General features: G+C 43.1%; 1 protein-coding gene across 1 annotated transcript; it reads left to right on the top strand.

Annotated features, from left to right (window-relative positions):
• Window positions 1-314: 314 nt before the first annotated feature.
• LOC6036807 (basic helix-loop-helix transcription factor amos) lies at window positions 315-1251 on the top strand. The gene has a single exon (XM_001846749.2). The coding sequence runs from the start codon at window positions 396-398 to the stop codon at window positions 1029-1031; it is 636 nt and encodes a 211-aa protein (XP_001846801.2). The 5' UTR covers window positions 315-395; the 3' UTR covers window positions 1032-1251.
• The last annotated feature ends 20778 nt before the right edge of the window (window positions 1252-22029 follow it).

Genomic DNA, 22029 nt, shown 5'->3' with positions numbered 1-22029 from the left:
CAGCAGGCCATGGGAGCCAACCGAAGCCTACTCCGCTTCGCCCACTTTCGGTTCTGTTCCAAAACTGGAGAGAAATACTCTCTTTCTCTGGACCATTGTTGCAGCATCCCCCGAAAACTGGTTCTTCACTCTCTTTATGTTTTATGCTCGACTCGCTCCGATTGGTCGACTGGCACGTGCTTGCTCAATGTGTACGGGCGAGAGCGAAAGAGAAACCGGGCGATTTCCCCTTTTTCCAGTGCGTTCCTTCTGCGGGATCACTCCAGGTATAAAAGGTCCTTCCCGGAACGGTTCTGATTTAGTTGTGATTTGATCTCAGTTTGGTGAAGAACTCCTCTTCAAGAACAAAGCGTGTTATCTTTCGAGAGAATAAAAAAAACAAAAGTTGTTACGAAATGATGGCAGAGGAAGTCATGTACCGGCAGTACTTTTACGACTACAACCCCGCGATGGATCTGTTCGCCGGTCCGGAGTTAATTCCGTCAACGCTAAACTACCCGGTGATGGCCCCAGCTCAGTACACCAACACCAGCAGCGACGCCGAGTGGATGACGGCCAGCCCGGGAAGCTGCTACAGCAGCGGTTCCACCAGTCCAGCCTACTACGATGCAGCGACTGTTACGATCCAACCGTCCGTTACCCCACTTCCGGAAGTTCCAGCACACCAGATCGCCGCAAAGGCACCTTCCAGCCGTCCCCTGTCCAACTCGGCCCGCATTCTGAGCCAGATCGAGCGCCAGTACGAGGACAGTTGCTGCAGCAGCGCGTCCGACAGTGACATCCTGGCCAACAGTGAGATTCCGACCAAGATCAAGATCAAACGGGGCACGACGGTTCCGACGGTGATCAAGCGGAAACGTCGGCTGGCGGCGAATGCACGCGAGCGGAAGCGGATGCTGGGGCTGAACGATGCTTTTGACAGGTTGAGGCAGCACTTGCCGGGACCGGGCAACGATCGGCAGCTGTCGAAGCACGAGACGCTGCAGATGGCGCAGTCGTACATTACGGCGCTGTACAAGTTGTTGGTGTGAGATGAGGAGGAAACGGATGGAGGTTCCTAGTGACTGTTGTAGATATAGTTAGGCAATTCTCTGGTAGGTTCCGCTGGCCATTAGTGAAATCAAGTCATTAAGTTTAAAGAAATTATTGTTACTATAAAAGTTAAAGATCCAGTATTATTTTAATCTCATAAGCATAACTAGAAGATGTATTTAATTTTTTTAGTTTTTAAGAAAAATAATTAAACGCAATAATCACACAATTAAAAAAACATTGTTGTTCAAACTTATTAAAACTGATGACAATTTTAAAAACACGCTTCAGAACAATCAAGAAAATATATGAATGTACTTTTAGCATTTTTTTTATACCATTACAGTTTTAAAAATTAAGCTTTCAGGTGCAAAGACCACACTATAAAAAATCATGGTAATATTACATCTAGAAATGTGAATAGATGCTGTGTCTGAAAAAGTGTAATCTTGCATCTCAAAATGTGTAAATTAACATCTTTTTATGTGTAACTTCACCAATTCCACATACGTTGAGGGATTACATTGAAAATGTGGTAATTTTCAACCACATTATTTTTTTTTCTTAATTCCAATATTAAATTATTTCCAATATTCTGTACTTTTGAAAGCTGCTTAAAAAAAAATAGTTACGGTTTTGGCAAAAAATTACCTCGCGGAAAATCAACCCCACTAACGTTATTTTAACGATGAACTGAGCATTCAATGTAGAACTCATGACAAAGCTTGGGCACATTAGAAATTTGTTTTAAAGAAGAGAACAATAAAATTTCTTATAAATTTGAATAACATTGAAGATTGGACTTACAGTTGGTAAGATGTAGAAAAAAATGCATGTCAATTAAGATTTTCTGGGTGCCAACAAAAGTGCACGATATGAGCAATTCACGCAATTCACCCTAAAATTTTCCATTTTTTTATTTTGTCTTTTTTATTTGTATAAGAACATTCTTTATTACCAAACAGGACAATTCTCTGACACTTCGAACAACGATTATTTTTTGTAGTTTTTTTTTTAATTTTGATGAAATTTTGCAAGTCTCCATACAATTTTGGCAGCTGTCCACACAAAATGGCTTTCAAAATATTCGAAAATCTGTATCTTGATAACGGATATCCTGATCATTGGTTTCTTCCGCAAAATTGTAAATATTTCTTAGAAAAAATGGCTAAACTCAAAAAAAAATCACCCATTTTTTATACCGACTTTTCACACATAAATTTAAACTTTACAAAATAACCATTTTTGAAACAAATATTTTTTTAATACACTCTACACTCAAAGTCAGAAGTATCCTTTTTTCAAGTTTACCCGTCGGCACCCTTTGAAAGGGTATCGAAAATGTACTGATTTTGACAAACCCTTTTGAAAAGGGTGACGCCGGGTGAACAGGTTAGAAAGTATCCTTTTTTGAGGAGAAAAGGATAGAAAATACCCTTTTGAGGGATAGTTCTGATTTTGATTACACTACTCGACAAAACAAAACTTGTGTCAAGGGATTGACGATATCTCATCGGTTCCTCAGAGAAAAGGCATCCCCGAATCCGATGCAATCGACAGAATTTGATTTTATGTCCACGCGGACTGACGAGAAGCTGGTAAATTTTTTAACATAAAAAATCGAACAATTTAAAAAAACTTGCGTCTCCTCCCAACTATATGAGCCATCTACAAAAATATGGAGGCGCCTGGTGCATAGCCATTTCCTTTAAGCACAACGGAAACAACCAATACAAATGTATAAAAAAGTTGTCAAGTTCGGGAGGTCCACAGCTAGCACTTTTTGTACGATTATAAAAATAAATATTAAAGGTTTAAAATTAAAATATTTGAAAAACATTTTTTTTAAATATATTTGTTTACTAAAATTTTATGTTTCTCAAAGGTCTATGGGTACTTCGGGATGTCCATGGTAATCCAAGGACTCCCTAGAGTTAAGATCTATGAGTCTACCGCCGTAACAAGCAAGAGGTCGTCGGATTTTGACCCCGGATTATGTGCGTATAGCATCAGTGGATATGGTAGACTACTATATGAATGTAATGGGATGTACATGGTCATCCAAGGACTCCCTGGAGTTAAGATCTACGAGTCTACCGCCGTAACAAGCAAGAGGTCGTCGGATTTTGACCCCGGATCATGTGCGTATAGCACCAGTGGATATGGTAGACTACTATATGAATGTAATGGGATGTCCATGGTCATCCAAGGACTCCCTGGAGTTAAGATCTATGAGTCTACCGCCGAAACAAGCAAGAGGTCGTCGGATTTTGACCCCGGATCATGTGCGTATAGCATCAGTGGATATGGTAGACTACTATATGAATGTAATGGGATGTACATGGTCATCCAAGGACTCCCTGGAGTTAAGATCTATGAGTCTACCGCCGTAACAAGCAAGAGGTCGTCGGATTTTGACCCCGGTCATGTGCGTATAGCATCAGTGGATATGGTAGACTACTATATGAATGTAATGGGATGTACATGGTCATCCAAGGACTCCCTGGAGTTAAGATCTACGAGTCTACCGCCGTAACAAGCAAGAGGTCGTCGGATTTTGACCCCGGGTCATGTGCGTATAGCATCAGTGGATATGGTAGACTACTATATGAATGTAATGGGATGTACATGGTCATCCAAGGACTCCCTGGAGTTAAGATCTACGAGTCTACTGCCGTAACAAGCAAGAGGTCGTCGGATTTTGACCCCGGATCATGTGCGTATAGCATCAGTGGATATGGTAGACTACTATATGAATGTAATGGGATGTACATGGTCATCCAAGGACTCCCTGGAGTTAAGATCTACGAGTCTACCGCCGTAACAAGCAAGAGGTCGTCGGATTTTGACCCCGGATTATGTGCGTATAGCATCAGTGGATATGGTAGACTACTATATGAATGTAATGGGATGTACATGGTCATCCAAGGACTCCCTGGAGTTAAGATCTACGAGTCTACCGCCGTAACAAGCAAGAGGTCGTCGGATTTGACCCCGGATCATGTGCGTATAGCACCAGTGGATATGGTAGACTACTATATGAATGTAATGGGATGTCCATGGTCATCCAAGGACTCCCTGGAGTTAAGATCTATGAGTCTACCGCCGTAACAAGCAAGAGGTCGTCGGATTTTGACCCCGGATCATGTGCGTATAGCATCAGTGGATATGGTAGACTACTATATGAATGTAATGGGATGTCCATGGTCATCCAAGGACTCCCTGGAGTTAAGATCTATGAGTCTACCGCCGTAACAAGAGGTCGTCGGATTTTGACCCCGGTCATGTGCGTATAGCATCAGTGGATATGGTAGACTACTATGAATGTAATGGGATGTACATGGTCATCCAAGGACTCCCTGGAGTTAAGATCTATGAGTCTACCGCCGTAACAAACAAGAGGTCGTCGGTTTTGACCCCGGTCATGTGCGTATAGCATCAGTGGATATGGTAGACTACTATATGAATGTAATGGGATGTACAAGGTCATCCAAGGACTCCCTGGAGTTAAGATCTACAAGTCTACTGCCGTAACAAGCAAGAGGTCGTCGGATTTTGACCCCGGATCATGTGAGTATAGCATCAGTGGATATGGTAGACTACTATATGAATGTAATGGGATGTACATGGTCATCCGGACTCCCTGGAGTTAAGATCTGAGTCTACCGCCGTAACAAGCAAGAGGTCGTCGGATTTTGACCCCGGATTATGTGCGTATAGCATCAGTGGATATGGTAGACTACTATATGAATGTAATGGGATGTACATGGTCATCCAAGGACTCCCTGGAGTTAAGATCTACAATCGATGTAAAGTTATCGAAATATTTAAGTTTGAACGATGAACAAAAGTCCTTGCTTACCACTTTAGCCAAACGGCGACCTCTTTTTGTTACGGCGGTAACTCGTAGATCTTAACTCCAGGAGCCCAACACATTTATATAGTAGTCTACCATATCCACTGATGCTATACGCATGATCCGGGGTCAAAGCCGATGACCTCTTGTTACGGCGGTAGACTCGTAGATCTTACTCCAGGAGTCCTTGGATGACCATGGACATCCCATTACATTCATATAGTAGTCTACCATATCCACTGGTGCTATCGCACATGATCGGGAATCGACGATCCTTGCTTGAGCGGGACTCATAGATCTTAACTCCAGAAGTCCTGATGACCATGTACATCCCATTACATTCATAGTAGTCTACCATATCACTGGTGCTATACGCACATGATCGGGTCAAAATCCGACGACCTCTTGCTTGTTACGGCGGTAGACTCGTAGATCGCTCAGGAGTGGATGAATGCATCCCATTACATTCATATAGTAGTCTACATATCACTGTGCTATACGCATGGGTCATCCGACGACCTCTGCTTGTTACGGTAGACTCATAGATCTTAACTCCAGGGAGTCCTTGGATGACCATGGACATCCCATTACATTCATATAGTAGTCTACCATATCCACTGATGCTATACTCACATGATCCGGTCAAAATCCGACGACCTCTTGCTTGTTACGGCGGTAGACTCGTAGATCTTAACTCCAGGAGTCCTGGATGACCATGTACATCCATTACATTCATATAGTAGTCTACCATATCCACTGATGCTATACTCACATGATCCGGTCAAAATCCGACGACCTCTTGCTTGTTACGGCAGTAGACTCGTAGATCTTAACTCCAGGGAGTCCTTGGATGACCATGTGTCCATTACATTCATATAGTAGTCTACCATATCCACTGGTGCTATACGCACATGACCGGGGTCAAAATCCGACGACCTCTTGCTTGTTACGGCGGTAGACTCATAGATCTTAACTCCAGGGAGTCCTTGGATGACCTTGTACATCCCATTACATTCATATAGTAGTCTACCATATCCACTGATGCTATACGCACATGATCCGGGGTCAAAATCCGACGACCTCTTGCTTGTTACGGCGGTAGACTCATAGATCTAACTCCAGGGAGTCCTTGGATGACCATGGACATCCCATTACATTCATATAGTAGTCTACCATATCCACTGATGCTATACTCACATGATCCGGGGTCAAAATCCGACGACCTCTTGCTTGTTACGGCGGTAGACTCGTAGATCTTAACTCCAGGGAGTCCTTGGATGACCATGTACATCCCATTACATTCATATAGTAGTCTACCATATCCACTGATGCTATACTCACATGATCCGGGGTCAAAATCCGACGACCTCTTGCTTGTTACGGCAGTAGACTCGTAGATCTTAACTCCAGGGAGTCCTTGGATGACCATGTACATCCCATTACATTCATATAGTAGTCTACCATATCCACTGGTGCTATACGCACATGACCCGGGGTCAAAATCCGACGACCTCTTGCTTGTTACGGCGGTAGACTCATAGATCTTAACTCCAGGGAGTCCTTGGATGACCTTGTACATCCCATTACATTCATATAGTAGTCTACCATATCCACTGATGCTATACGCACATGATCCGGGGTCAAAATCCGACGACCTCTTGCTTGTTACGGCGGTAGACTCGTAGATCTTAACTCAGGAGTCCTTGGATGACCATGTACATCCCATTACATTCATATAGTAGTCTACCATATCCACTGATGCTATACGCACATGATCCGGGGTCAAAATCCGACGACCTCTTGCTTGTTACGGCGGTAGACTCATAGATCTTAACTCCAGGGAGTCCTTGGATGACCATGGACATCCCATTACATTCATATAGTAGTCTACCATATCCACTGATGCTATACGCACATGATCCGGGGTCAAAATCCGACGACCTCTTGCTTGTTACGGCGGTAGACTCGTAGATCTTAACTCCAGGGAGTCCTTGGATGACCATGTACATCCCATTACATTCATATAGTAGTCTACCATATCCACTGATGCTATACGCACATAATCCGGGGTCAAAATCCGACGACCTCTTGCTTGTTACGGCGGTAGACTCATAGATCTTAACTCTAGGGAGTCCTTGGATTACCATGGACATCCCGAAGTACCCATAGACCTTTGAGAAACATAAAATTTTAGTAAACAAATATATTTAAAAAAATGTTTTCAAATATTTTAATTTTAAACTTTTAATATTTATTTTTATAATCGTACAAAAATGCTAGCTGTGGACCCCCGAACTTGACAACTTTTTATACATTTGTATTGGTTGTTTCCGTTGTGCTTAAAGGAAATGGCTATGCACCAGGCGCCTCCATATTTTTGTAGATGGCTCATATAGTTGGGAGGAGACGCAAGTTTTTTTTAAATTGTTCGATTTTTTTATGTTAAAAAATTTACCAGCTTCTCGTCAGTCCGCGTGGACATAAAATCAAATTCTGTCGATTGCATCGGATTCGGGGATGCCTTTTCTCTGAGGAACCGATGAGATATCGTCAATCCCTTGACACAAGTTTTGTTTTGTCGAGTAGTGTTATAGATGATCAAAAATCGCATGTTTCAGCTATGGCAAAATGGTTTAATTTTTCAAATCAAACAATAACATTCGAAAAGGCCCTTAAACACTTATTTTTGGACATTAAATAACGAGTTCTAAGCAATATCTACAATTTTGATCAATTGATTAGACAATCCGTTCTCAAGATACAGATTTTTACATATTTTAAATTTAAATTATTTCAAGAATTTGATTCAAATCTCCAAATTATCTAATTGATAGGGGAAATATACCATTTCTCAACCTATTTCTATTATCGGCCTATCAGCACTTTGATCATGAATTGCAGCTTTCATAAAGTGTTTTTGACTGTTCCAAAGTAATAAATAGCTCAAACAAAAGTGAGCAAGCAACTCTCCATTGTTGATACATCTGAAAATGTTGATTTAATAGCGCAAAACGGCAAAAGTGATGAGAATTGGTCGAACGGCTTAGACTGATTAAAATGGGTATATTTCCCCTACATCTGACAGCTGCAAAAACCACGAAAACATGAGCTCGAAAATCGTCGAACAATACACGCATAAAAATGTTTTGTAAAATCAGTCTGTACGAGGTTTGAATCAACAAATTTTTTGTTGAATATAATTAACAAAAAAATTGCTTTGAAACAAACCTTGATTTTCTAAATTCCACAAAAGTCTTTTGTAGTTTTGAAAAAGCTGCTTTGACGTTTAGCGTTGATTCAACAAAAATCCGGATTTTCAAATCAACAAAACGTTTTATTGATTCAAATATGCCTTATTTTTCTGCGTGTAGGGTTGAATAGAGCAATCTACGTACGTATGTATTGCGTGTACGTACACGAAAATAAAGTGAGGTTAAATTTTGTCAGCCAGCAAAATCAAATGGTGCACTAGTGTGCGTACGCGAAACGTCATAAAGCTCTATTGTAGAAAATCAGTGTGACATCTGATTTTGAAGTTTGAGAGCTTTTTGATTTGGACACGTTCAAATTAGCGGATATAGCGAAATTCTTCAACACTTTTGTAGAAAGTTGTTGTTCGAGTCGGAGTCTAAATTGATGAAGTCGTCTTTTAAAAGATATCAGCGCTTTCTTTTTCATAAGGTCCTACCAGCATAGGACAACCCTGGCCCACAGGACTTTTTTTTAGGAAAAACTCTAGATTTAGCACTCTAATTCGTCTTAAATGATTTTTTTATTTATCTTGGTTTAAAATATTCTAATTATTGATCCTTTCACTGTAACTTGGATTTTGCCCGCACTTATTTCTCGCACTTTTGACAACAACATTTAAAAAAAACTAGGCAACCAGCTTTTGTTTGTTTACATTTCCAGTCGCAGTTTCCACCAAACTGGACGTTTCGCACTTTTAAATTGCGATTGACAGCTTTAAAACGATCGGCAACCGCGGCTAGCTTTGACCTTTTTTGTGAAAATTTTAAATTTTTCAAGACAGTTTGACAAGTCGCAATAGTGCGATCGATAGCAATAATATAGTGCGAAGTCCATGTTAGTGGGAATTGCGCAATAAATCTTTACAAATATTTATGCGTAATTTTAACCAAAAAAAACAACATTAAAAAAACTAAAAATGCGGCTTCTTTGATCGCCCAAGAGGTCCCAGAAGTGACCTCCTAACCTAGTTTCAACCCTATCTTGCTCACGTGCCTCCACTTACCAAAAGACATCCCGCAGTTCCCGAATAAATCCCTTTCCCAATGCCGCCACTCTGATTATTGGACATGCGTGACCAAAGTGCGCCTAATTAAACAATAATTTACTGAATTAATCTTCCCATTCAAAGACAGTTTACACTGCTTTTATTCACCGTACAGTTTACGGTCAACGGTCAAGAGGCCTCCCGCGAGTCCCGGCCACAATAATCCTTTGATTGTTCCGTGCTGGGACACCATTCATAACCAAACAAAGGTCGGAAGATGCGCTCAAAGGGGATCGCTCTGCGTGGGACTAACGGGTTCGGACCTCCAAAAAGGACCACCGGTCTTGTCCGGTTTCGCCGGGTCCTTGTAATTACGGCCGCACCACCCTAATGACCTCTCGAGAGGATGTCGGTGGATGGTTGGGCTGACATTTAGCAAGGGCCGGAAAATGTCTTCAATCATCAAGTTCGATGTAACGGCCTACTAGACGAGAGTCGTTACCTTGGAGAGTTTTTGTTTGTTCTTTGACGGTGGTCCTTTGACGCCCCCATGGAAGGTCCTGCTTTTTGCTATTAATTACTTAGCGGGTGCAGAATCTCGCTTTCAGCTCGCAACTTGTCATTAGGACACCAAGAATTTCTACCCTGATGGATTTGCTTCAACGGCTAATGACTTTCGGAAGGTGAGGAAATGGTTTCGTTCGTAGAAGTTGAAATTTATAGCAAATGATATTTTTTCTTCCCGCAGGGCCACCATCATAACAGTGCACCCTGTTGCACAAAAGGACCTCGCTTTTGATCGAAACCGAAAAGGAACCACCCAAGTCTCAAAAGGACGCGCATAAATTCACACCTCCTGGCCTGCTGTGATCCTTTCTCTTGTGGTGAGCCGCAATGGCCCGCGAAGAACTCCTTTCAATACAATAGGCGGTAAAGTTCCCTAAAATACTGACCATGACTAAATTTATCGCTTTATTTAGTAACGAAAAGAATTCTTTTCCAAGGAACTCCTACCGCGGTTTTGTTTCGTTCCATTATTAAACTTATATTCAAAAAATATTTATGAAATCGATAAAGAATCGATTTTTTGCCTAGTGGCGCTAGTCCGTGGAAGCCCATGCAACAAAATGTAAAACATTCAACTCAAACTTCTGCAGAAATCTGACAGCGTGTATACCTGACAGGGTGGGCCGAAATCAAAACAAAGCACAGCTAAACGCACCCCTGCACGAACGTGATTATGCGTCAAATAGCCGCAGGGTTGCTGCGATCTTCTCCTCCACGTGTTTCGTGATTGATGTACGCGCTTGAACACGAGAAGCCGGCCGGCAAACATTGTGTTTACATGTTTACCGTGTAATAATGCAGTTTGCAGAGACAGCCTCGGGCACTGTTGCCAAATCATAATAAACTGTTGCCAAACGCATTATCAAAATTTAATTAATTGCTAACTGGGCAAATATTTGCTCAATTTTCTCCTTTGAACGTTTAACCTTTCGTTCAAAGTTCGCAAACAAACTCATCCATCATCATAGAGGTGTATAATTTGGCGCTTGGCAGAGCATAACCTAAAAGCCGCCAGAAAATTACTTTATTACGCGCCAAACCGCGTCTCATAATGCACACCCCGATCCGACCCGTCCCCGGATAATCCGCGCTGCAATTTTCGGGACCTCAAATCACTATCATCACCCGGCGGAGAATTAATCCCTGCAATTTCTGGTCCTCGCGCCTTGGCCACTTCTTACGAGCGGAGGGGGAGCAGAAATCGTTTATTTGTTTTGGTCCACCCGTCCCTTCTGCGAAAACCGGCGAAAAAAAAAATTGGCCCCGTAAAAGTTCATTCAGAGGTTTCGGCCCAAATTTAATAACCTTATCGTAAACCGTTTATCGGAATGGGTTCTCTCTCGTCAGGAAATTGACGGTTTGCCGAACGCCGGAGCGAAATCCCAAACACCGAAGCTGTCGATTCTGCCGCCAAGTTTCACGCCACGATGAGCGGCGCCGATTGCAGGACGAGGCCCCTCTTTGATTTGGCCACCCCTCCAATTAAGCGGAAGGAGGTGACCGCGCAGCGAGGTTTATGGGAAAATTATCGGATTTTGGGAGCTCATTTTGGGTCGAAAACGTGGTTGGGACCGCTAAACGCACCCCCTCAAAATTTGACAGTTTGTCACAGCGAGGTACCCAATTTTGAGTTGAGAATAGATTTGCTGCATGAATCAGATTGCGCTTAGGGCTGTGGAGTCGGAAAATGTTGAGAAGCCAGATTTGGAGTGGGAGTTGGTGTCGCTAAATCTCCAGAAGTCGAAGATAGTAGGCACTTTTCCTTTGCACGGTAAACGCAGCATCAGAGCCGTTCTTGAGTTTAGTCTGGATTTGCTGCATGGGCTAGCGAATTCTTGTCTTTTCAAATGATCCTCTCTTGATTTTTCAAGCGTTCTACACTGCTGAGGAAGCACTAATTTAGCATTTAATCCAATTTGGGGTCTCCCCGCCGAAAAAAACCAGCGTACAATACCGCACCAAGTCGCGCATCACGCTCACGAAAGAAGACAGCGACGCATCAAGATCACCCCGCGCTCGCGCGTCAATCAAGTCTGCCGTGAGAAAATTGCTCTGCCCAGTCGTCTGCCCGAAAATCGTCCGCCAAGCCTACCCCCAAAATTGTTTCAGACTTCTTCAGCAGAGCAAATTATCGGATCGCGCGCGTAAGGAAATACAAATTAGCGTGTGAGCAGTCGGTTCCGTTTTTTTTATTCGTTTTTCTTCGGTGGGCCTCAATTGCTGATGGCAGCTTCTTTGGCAGCCCAGGAATTAATCGTCGATCCCCTGAATCGCACCGGGAAACAAGAGAGGAAATTTAAATAAAAATCCTCCAAAAGAAAACCGTTTTTTTGGGCGAGGGATTCGCTGATCGGCGCATTTAAATTTAATTTGAGAGTTTTCTGTTTTTTTTTCCTTGCAAACGATCCGGGGTGGGTAAATTGGCCGCGAGGACGAAAGGGGACCAACTTCCTCGGTACGGAGTGTTGAACTTTGCCGGGAGTTGTGATTGTGTGTGAACTTCGCCTTGGGCCGATTTCCCATGGGGTCGTCGTCACCAGAAGTACTCTGCCCTGCGCGGTTGATTACAACTTTTCGAGTTGGCCTTGCCAATTTACTCGTCAGGGGTTGCTATCGGTGTGACTGACCGCGGCTGACGTTTGAGTCTTCTGATAACATGAGAGTTTATTGCATCTCTATTGATTAACAATCTAAATCTAGCCAACGAATCATCTCTCCAGAAAAACAACGCACGGTAGGGCTGGCCGCTTGACGTTTGCAGAGTGCACGCTTATGCAACATTATTAACAAGGATTTGAATTTTACTCAAATTTGGGTAAAACTACTAATAATCCTGTTAAATAACCCTTTGAGAAACCTCAGCGATTACTGGGATCTTGAAAACAAAACGTTTTGAAAAGTGTTTCAAAACCTTGAATTCCTTTGTTCTAAGGCACCCTTTTTCGCATTCACCAAGATTCCAGAATCGCCCACTTGATATTATTTGCGCTTCTCGAGAGCGCCCCGAGAGAGGCCCAAATCTTGAGACCCCTCGAAGCGCTCGCAAAGTGTAAATTTGTTTCTTGTTTTCTAAAGGCGGTTGAAAGAATTGAAAAAAAAAACGCGCGTTCCCTCTTTCAAGTAGGCGCGCTATATGGTTCTGCCGGGGGTCCCTAATATCGGAGTTTCTCGGAGGGATATTATTAGCCAGGGTCCATAACCGCATAATTTACGACGACGGTGCGGGAATTTCTTCTGGTTGTGTCGAGGAATGTGCGTCGTTTGCGGGCGCCCCCCGTAATGACCGTGCGTCGTCTTGGTTACGGTTGTTTACGTTGCGCCTTCTCCAAACGCCCTCAATTTTGGTTACCTTTTTGGGATGACCTTCTCGTTGAGTAACGGGCAGTTGATCCTGCGTTGACTATAGAATTGATTTATCGCATTTCGGTGCAAGGATTCGAAACTCGAGCGATCGCGCGGGATTCGGTGGAGAAAACTGTATCGATTAGAATTAATTGTTGGTTTTGGATCGATCGAGCGATCACGATCGAGGCAGGCTGAATAAATTAATGGCTCAATTAGTCTCCCCAAACAGGGTGGTCCGGCCTGTTGGGTCCCAGTGACCCAGAAACCCAGAATTCAGAAAGCCGACAGCCTGCTGAGATGACGGAAGTCTCATTTCTTCAAATGATAATCCTGTTTTCGTAATCCTTGCTCAAGTGGCCCTTTACGAGTACTTTTGTCATTATTTTCACACCTTCCGAGAGGTTTTTGGGACCTTCTTGAAGGAACTACCTGTTTCGGCACCTTTCCGGAGTTCTGTGTTTACCTAGCGGCGCACCATCAAAGGTCGGACATGCCGCCCTGTCATTACGGTAGCGACTTCGTTTGATCTTTGCCTAGCAGAAGTTGACCGCACCCACAAACCTCGGGATCGTAAACCAACAACCGCCTCTTGTCGGAACAATTCAGGAAATTTGCGGTCTACTTTTGAGGAATCTGTATCAACGTCCGGATCTTGTGGGCCGATGTTTGTTTTGCGGGTCGTTCCCTTTGATTAGCTAAGAACCCCGGAAATCCAGGTCGATGCGAACTCGTGTAATTTGTCGGGCGAAGGAATTTCGAGTGACTTTGGGGTGGCATACGCGCGATCCAAGCAATCCAAGGGTCTCTTGGTAAACGATCTCGAAGCAAGCCATGCCGCGCGCACTCTCGAAGGTCTTTGTACGCGAACACGCTCGACTGAAGAGCGCGGTGCTCTATGCCTCCAAGTAGGCTCTGGAAGAGAATTTCCCGAATTCTTGGATTCGGCTACGGAGTAAAGTGGACGTTTTTGGGCGAACCAGTGGCGGACTCAATCCCAAACGCTTCATCCCTACACGCGGTCACTTGAAATGTTTGTAATTTTTCTTCGATTCAATCCCATCCCAAAAGAGCACTCTTCAAGGTACGTTGGAGCCGGAGCGATTCTTGGACGTCATCGCCGCCATGACTCATTAGTTTGTTGCGTTGGCAACGCGCTGCCGTTTTGACACTTCATGGCGTGCCCAGGGATGCGCGCAAGTGTCGTGCCGAAAATTACGGCCATCAATCAAACGCCAACTTGGATCGGACATTCCGGTTCGAAAATCAAGAGCTGATTAGCACACACCCTATCGGACGGGATGATCTCGTTTTCGGACAGGGTCGTGCAGAGGATCACTTTAACTCTAATTAGCAAGGGAGGAAAAGGTCCGAGAAAGTGAAAATCAGCAAATCCTTCAAAGGACTGACCGCGCCGGTATCTAGATTACCGGCTAGGTGCTCTGATTTTGATGATCGCTCTCGAGTTCCGACCTTAAGTGCGCGCTTGATCGATCGATCGGCACTTTGAAGGCTAGGAGACGAGTGATTCCGGGAAGTCCCCGCGCAGTAGTTCGCTTCTAACACTTGTTATTTTTCGGAAACGTTTCGTGCGTTGAAAGCGATATTTTCTGCGAAACCGTACGATTTCTGGACTGCGGTGGTAATGGATACAGGCCGAACATACGGCGGAAGGATCGCGCCGGAACACGTGTCCAGGACAGCAGGGATGATACGATGACCATCATTCGAAGCAAAAGGAGAGCGATAAAAAGGTAACAAGAGCGCGCGGTGGTGGAAGGCATCTAATTAAGCGCCAGGAACCTTTTTTCAAAACAAATAAAAATCATCAAACATATGGCGGCACACGTGTGGCTAGGAGTCTCACTCTGCATTTGATAGCTTACCTTTTGCATGTTCAACCTTGGCGCGCAAACGTCATCTCGCGCGCAGCATCAACGTTAAAGGTAAGCAACTGTCAAACGCCGAGTTGGAAGCTTTGCCATAATGGCGTCGCGCCGTCGCTATAAAACTTGACACTTGACTGACCAACCATGCACAGAGTCACCTAAGCGTGGCCTTCGTCGAGGGGCGCGTGTCCGGCACACTTGCGGCGGCCGGGGGTCATTATGGCAGGACCGATTATGGCGGCCGGCGCACATGGCTCATGTAGGGAAACAACAATTATTTTCCACTGCTCTATATAAACATCACGGAGTTCGGGGATCCGGAACACGTGTGCGGACAAAAGGCGCATATTATCTTTTTTTTTTTGTTGGGAAGTTGGGTCGAAGGATCGAGAAGAAGATCGACTGTTTTGGGTGCACTTTTATGTTTTGGTGAACATATGGGGCCGGAAGAAAAAGGACCAGCGGAGCACAATTTTTCTTAAAGTCATTTTCTGAAGCGAGACCAAGTGTTTAGGGGAGGGGTTCAGACGGTGGTGTTAGAACGAAACAAACAATTTCTCTGATGCGGAATAAAAGTGAGTCAGTTGGATCCAAGTTGAAGTTCTTTTGAGGGGGATCAAACAAAAAAATATCAATATTTTTTTGGGTTTATTTTACAGTTTTTTTTTTCAAAAAACAAGAATAAAAATTTGCTGCCAAAATTTTCTAAAAACTAAAAACTAGGTAGGCCTTGAGTACCAGGACCGATCTCCGGCTCGAATGACATTGCGTTTTTTTGGCCTACTTCGTTTCATAGAGTCATCACCCCGTAGAAAGGAAGGATCAAAGTAGGCCCAAAATTCGATTAGTTCGCATCCTTCCTCGTATCTGTGCCCTCTCATGTGATCCAATTAGGAAGGACAATGCCGGGCCGCCGCGCCGATGCCCGGAATTGATTCCGCTTGACATCCGGAAATCGCGTCAATCCTGTGGGATCGAAAAAGGATTCCGTTTACGCTGGTAAACAGCTCAATCGGCGCTTTAGATCGCAGGCCGCAGATTGAGGGCAAGCGGTCCAATAATTGGATTGTTTTGCGCTATTAATTGAACCACTTTTTGGGCGTTTAATTATACGGAGACGACTTGGGAATGGAAAGTTTGAGATCGGATCGAATGATGGATAATTTGTAGCAAACTGACACTAAAAGGTCCTAATTGTTGGTAAAGGTTAGGTTAGGTTTGTCCTAAGAAGGTTAACATTCTTCGGAATCCTTTTTGGGATATAAAATGAGGGTTACAAACCGTCAATTTGGTTTCAAAGTCAAAATAAAAGCATTCCTACAAAAAAAAAGTGGTACAATTGTTCGAGAAAATGGCTCAATTACAAAAAAACTAAAACACGAATTCTGCAACTGTCAGCAGCATGCAATGACAACTGTCAATTTTAACACTAAAAGGTCCTAATCGTTGGTAGAAGTCATGTTTTTTCGGAGAAGATAACAATTCTTTGAAATGCTTTATCAGGATATACAATTAGCCAACAGTTGAAATACGGGGTTACAAACCAACAATTTAGTTTCAAAGTCGAAATAAGTGCATTCCTGCCCAAAACATGTTACAATTGTTGCAGAAAATGACTCAATTACAACAAAACTAAAGCACGCATGCTACAACTGTCATTACAGGGTGCATTGACAACGGTCAATTCTGCGCACATCTCCGCAGGTCCCAATATAATCAATCATCATTATGAAAGGTCCAAAACCAGTGCTTTCGGCATTGCACTTGCCTTCGGCTGCACTTGAAGTCATGGCCAGCTTAGGTGCTCATTTGGAACTAAACGGATCCGGCCGATTAGTCCGAGTCGTAGCACGCCACGTTCGTTTGAGTCGTCCGTCCAAGTTGGCGTTGGAAAAGCGCAACCAAAGATTTCCGAAAATTAAAATGTACCATTCGCACGTAATAGCGATTGACGGCCAGTGGCGTCGGCCGCGTGCGTGCCCCGTGGCTTCATTGGCACCGTGCGCACCCGGTCAGAAGGATGCTAGGGCAGACACTGCTGAAGTTGACCTAACTGGGGCTAGCCCATGCAGCAAAAGTGGTTTTCTTTGATTGATACTGAAAAATGAGCACTTTTCAGTTTGAGTGTTGATCACAATATTTGGATCTGTTTCAAATTTTGCGGTCTATTATCGATTCAATTTTATTCACGAAATCTGATTAAATTTGGTTGACTGTGTAGAGTATATTCCAACACTGTTGTTGAACAGTTTTTAAGAGTTGGCCCCAAACTAAGGTACTCGTCCCGCGCAATTTACAATGTAGTATTCATGAACATCCCAAAGAATTCACGCGATGACACGCAACCCGAAGAAAAAACTTCTAATCTTTCTAGCTAGTGAAGAAGTAAAACCCCACTAATGATGATTATGATTAAAAGAGAAGCATTATGCATAATCAGGTTTCCCCGCAGCCCGTGGCACTTTTCACGGGCCACCGGTCCCGTCAAGTTGTGTCTCTTCTTCTAAAAAGCATAAAGCCTAATTGGGACCTCATTACGATAACAAGCTTTGTCGGAAACGTCAGAAGAGGCATGCAAAAAAGATGCACTAAGCTGAACAACTTTACGCGCTTGAAACAAAGCAATCCGAGCGGCAATCAATTCGAGTGTGGGCCCAGCAGACTGAGCGATCCAAAAATTGCGAATGAAAAAATATGACGTAGTTGTCACCTGTTAAAGTGACAGCGCGTCGCTGTTTGGGTTTGGGTTCAGTTTCCTGAGAGTGACGCACCCTTTGAAACATTTGACAACTGACAGATTAATTTAACAAGGGACAACATTGTTTTGTTTGCAACTACACAAAAACAAAACATTCAAAATCTTCAAAACAATGCATCCTGCATTCCTAACGTAAACATCCACTGACGTGAGCTGGATACACTTTTATCCAGGTTTTTGAGCGAAGATGGCGTTCTAATGGTGAACATCCGAAATGTCAAAATCGCGCAGTAGCACCAACATTAGAAAACAAATGTGGCTGTTATGCCATGACACACTTTTTTCGTAATATTGGTACCGTAAAACGGGGTGACTTTGATAGCCGGGGTGACTTTGATAGGTTCGCAATTTTTCAGCAAAATGAAGAGTACAATTAAAATACTTACGGAAAGGTTTAGAATCATACTGACTATGGTAAGAAAGTATTCAAAGTACCTCAAGAAGAACTGTTCTAAAAAATTTGAAAAGTTTAAAAATTTAGTTAACTATAGTTAGGAAAATATTGATGAAAGTCATCATTTTTAACTTCTCAAAGTGTCATGATTTTCTCAATGAACATGATTTTGAATTGGAAAACGGAATGCATTTTCGGATTCCTTGGACAATTTTCCACTAGGAGAAGGTTAAGTAAGTTTGTAAATAATAAATAATATGTGTTTTTGAAACACAATTTAAAAAAAATCTCCATATTTATAAGCAAATTCAGTTGTACAAATTTCATGTAAAATTTGAAAACTTGTGATTCTTGCTTCTGATTTAGTATAAAATGCAATATAAATCGATAATTTTATAAACAAAACTAGTTTTTAATAAATATCAGGCGAAATTCCGACTTTTTAACAATTTTACCTAAAATTTATATGTATTTTGTTAAAAAGCTTATAAACTTAGTTAACTAAATATAAACATTGATTTTTTTTTTCTGAAAAACTATATCAGCTACTTTAGTGATGGTACATTTAACGTACAAATAAAGTTTGAACATCTTAAATATGATTTCAACCAGAAAAACTATGACTATCAAAGTCACCCCGGAATTAAAACTAAGAATTTTTAAAGTAACTATTTTTTCTAAACACTATTGAAAAAACTTTTTTTCAAAAATAGTGCATGGACTTTGTGTGGCCTACCCCAGTACATGTTTTAAAAATAATAATCTTGAGAAAAACCTTACCTGTTGGAAAATAATCCAAAAACAAATTAAAATCTTATCAAAGTCACCCCGGTTTACGGTACCACTGCGTGATTTTGACATATCGGACGTTCACCATTAGAACGCCATCTTCGCTTAAAAACCTGGATATACTCACATTGGCCCAATCACATTATTTTGCTTGAAATGATGAGAAAAACAATTTAGTTGTTACTTGTAAAAGTAACAGCACTGACTCCAGGAACAACTTTACCTTTAACTTTTGACCGCACTCTTTTTCTTGTACTTTTTTCTTCCTCAGTGATTGCCAATATTCGAGTTTGACGTAAAAATTCGTCAAATAAATTTTTTCAACTAGTTATTTGTTTTTAGCTTTTAATTTTTTATTGAAAAATGTTTTTTAAACGTAATTCAATTAGAATTCAAGGTTACGTTAGCATGACGAGACATGCAACGAAAATTAGTAAAAAAAAAACAAGCAAAAAACGACCCTAAAAGGGCAATTTGCAGCTTGTATCGAAAAGCCCACAAAAACCGCCCAAATTTGTCCACTCATCCAGAAAATGTCCCATAAGCCACACACACCGTTCCGAAAATTGGCTGCCAAACTGGCCGATCCCGTCCCAAAAAAGTGTCACGGTCACCCGGGCGATCTCGCAGGTAACTTGATCGCTTCGATCGCAAAGTCGCTCAAGTGCAATGTGTGCAGCTTTTTTTTTTAAACTGCCGTGTCTCATTTTTTTTTTTTGACGTCCGATACCTCCTGGGCTTCAAGTAGCGAGCCCCTAAATGCTTATTAAAGGCTTCCATTGAAACTCAATTTCCTTCTCCGGCTGGTAATTATTTCCTCTTCCTGTTTTTAACTAGAATCACTTTCGGTTTAACGGGGTTTCGAAACGTCACTTCTGCGCCGATCAAACCCTGTCAATTTTCAGGAAAATGGGCGACGCGAAAAAAAATTAACCACCTTTTCGCAAAACTGTCCTTCCTGGAAGGTACTAATGATCAAAGTTCACCTAGGCCCCGTTTTTTCCTAACTTACCATCACGGCCTACTACACGCATTGTTTACCCTCGGTTCAACGCCCTGCGTGTCGCGACCGATCAAAACAACGCCCTTTTTTCCCGATACAGCCTAAACCTAACCTAATCAATTAGATTTTAGGGGTCGCGAACCGTCTGCGGTAGGTCTGCCGAAAAGGGCCGCGAAAAGATCGAATTACGAAGACGCGGTCACTTCTGTACTTTGAAAAGGGCGATTGGTCCTGTAGCACGTGCGCATTTTTTTTTTGCCGCCATTATGGCACTTTGACAGTTCTGAAGTCATGCTGCGCGCGTCCTACTTTACCGTTCGTCACTTCCTGGAACGCAGGTCTCGCAGAGACCATCGGTCTCCGGTTTGCATAACCCGTTCGCAGTAACCCTTCTCAAGCGTCCCTTTCGCCGCAAGGGCGCATTAGAAGGCGCTAAAATAAACAACTTTTGACGGGTGATGGCCCCGGCAACGGCTGCATCGCGTGCATCTCCAACGCCTACTAATTAGCACGTTCGGCGCGGTGAGTTATGAGCGATTCCCGGACGGACGGCCGGCTCACTTGTCCCATTAGTGTCCTTTTAGACGAGAGATGTCTTCATTTTCGGGAAGTGCCCGGCCGGGTCGGGTTCAGCGACCCTGGTCCGCGCGCACATTGCGTCTCGCCGAACCGAACCTCTTCTCATTTACATAAGAGTGGCGCGCGCGGGTCCGCAGGCTAAACAATGGGGCCCTAAATGATGAACTCTGCGTTTTCACCCGGGACCCGGTGCGCCACGTCACTTTTGTCAGATGGACCTATAAAATCCGCTAAAATATGACCCCCAGCGGAAAAAGGGGGCACACGTTCGCTTTCGCCCTTTTTTTTAGAGCCGTCCGTTGAGATTCGAGAATGACAGATAGGATGGGGACTGGGGTCGGCGAATCGCCCCCTTCCGAAGTTGCACGTTTCAATTCGAATTAATATTTATGGGTTCAAATTGTGGACGGCGAACTGCCACGGGAGACGTTTGTTTTGACTTTTTTTAGAATTTTTGAGCAGTTTCAGTTGATTTATCGATTGAGGTTTGGCCCATGCAGCAAGCGCGATAATGCGCGATTTTTTAACGCGATAGCGCGATGACAGTTCAAGCTGAGATTCAAAATTGAAGTACAGTTCGTCAAAAGAGAAATTCATTCAGCTTCTCCGAACAACAAATGGATCTTTTTCCCATACCCACCAATTATCGTCCCGACAGCTCGAATCCCTGTCGGTATCGCGCCAAGTCCTTTCGGGAAAAATCCCAATCCTGCCAAGGGTCGCGAAAGAATTTGTACGGTCTCACGCCTTTCGAATCCTTCCTCGCCGGTTATCCTTGAAACAGGCGATATGGCACCTTAGTGAAGGATCGATTAATTTCTGACAGGGTCGGGTCCGGTTTGATGTTTGTTTTATCCTTTTTTTATTTCGAGGTTATGAGGCCACTAGGTCAAGCAGCATCTTAATCTTTGTTTACCCAACCCTGCGCTGAAACAAAGCAGGCGCGTCGTCGGCTGTCAGGGGTGGAATGGTGCATACGTCATGCTGCGATAATAACGATTTTTGGAGGGGTTGGACGCGATTTATATAGATGTTTGTTGAGGGTTGAGATAATTACACCATTGAATCAAATGATAGTAAAATTTTGTTTTTGAATTCCAGAAATCATCCAGTTTTACTTTCTCTCATTTTCCACGTTCGCATTGTCGAGCCCCTTGAAACATGTCAAAATGACGCAAAGCGCGCTGTCAAATTTTAAGATTTTTACCATGATTTGAAGAGCCGAACCCAAATCTGCAACAATGTTGCACTCGCAACACTTTTAATTATAGACCCGCAACAAAGTGAGCGAGCAGAAGCGCTAAATTTGCGCCAACTTTGACAGTCATTTGACGTTTATGTGCGCCGATTTGTGTCGTTTTCAGGCTTACTTTGTTTGGTTGACGGGTCGTCGTGTTTACACTGACTACCGGCCAAGTAGTGCAGTGAAAATATTGTTTCAATTTTTGAAACGGTTAGGGGATAAGAGCAAGAAGGTTCTTTCTCCACACTTGGAAGCGTAATTTCTCGAGTGTTTTGATACCACTCCAGGGATCAACTCTCGAGATGTCATCTTCAAGGGGGTGAAGAAACGGTGAGCGCGG

This window comes from Culex quinquefasciatus, chromosome 1, assembly GCF_015732765.1.
Source record: "Culex quinquefasciatus strain JHB chromosome 1, VPISU_Cqui_1.0_pri_paternal, whole genome shotgun sequence".
NCBI classification, from domain to species: Eukaryota; Metazoa; Arthropoda; class Insecta; order Diptera; family Culicidae; genus Culex; species Culex quinquefasciatus.
This window is presented reverse-complemented; position numbering and strand designations above follow the sequence as displayed.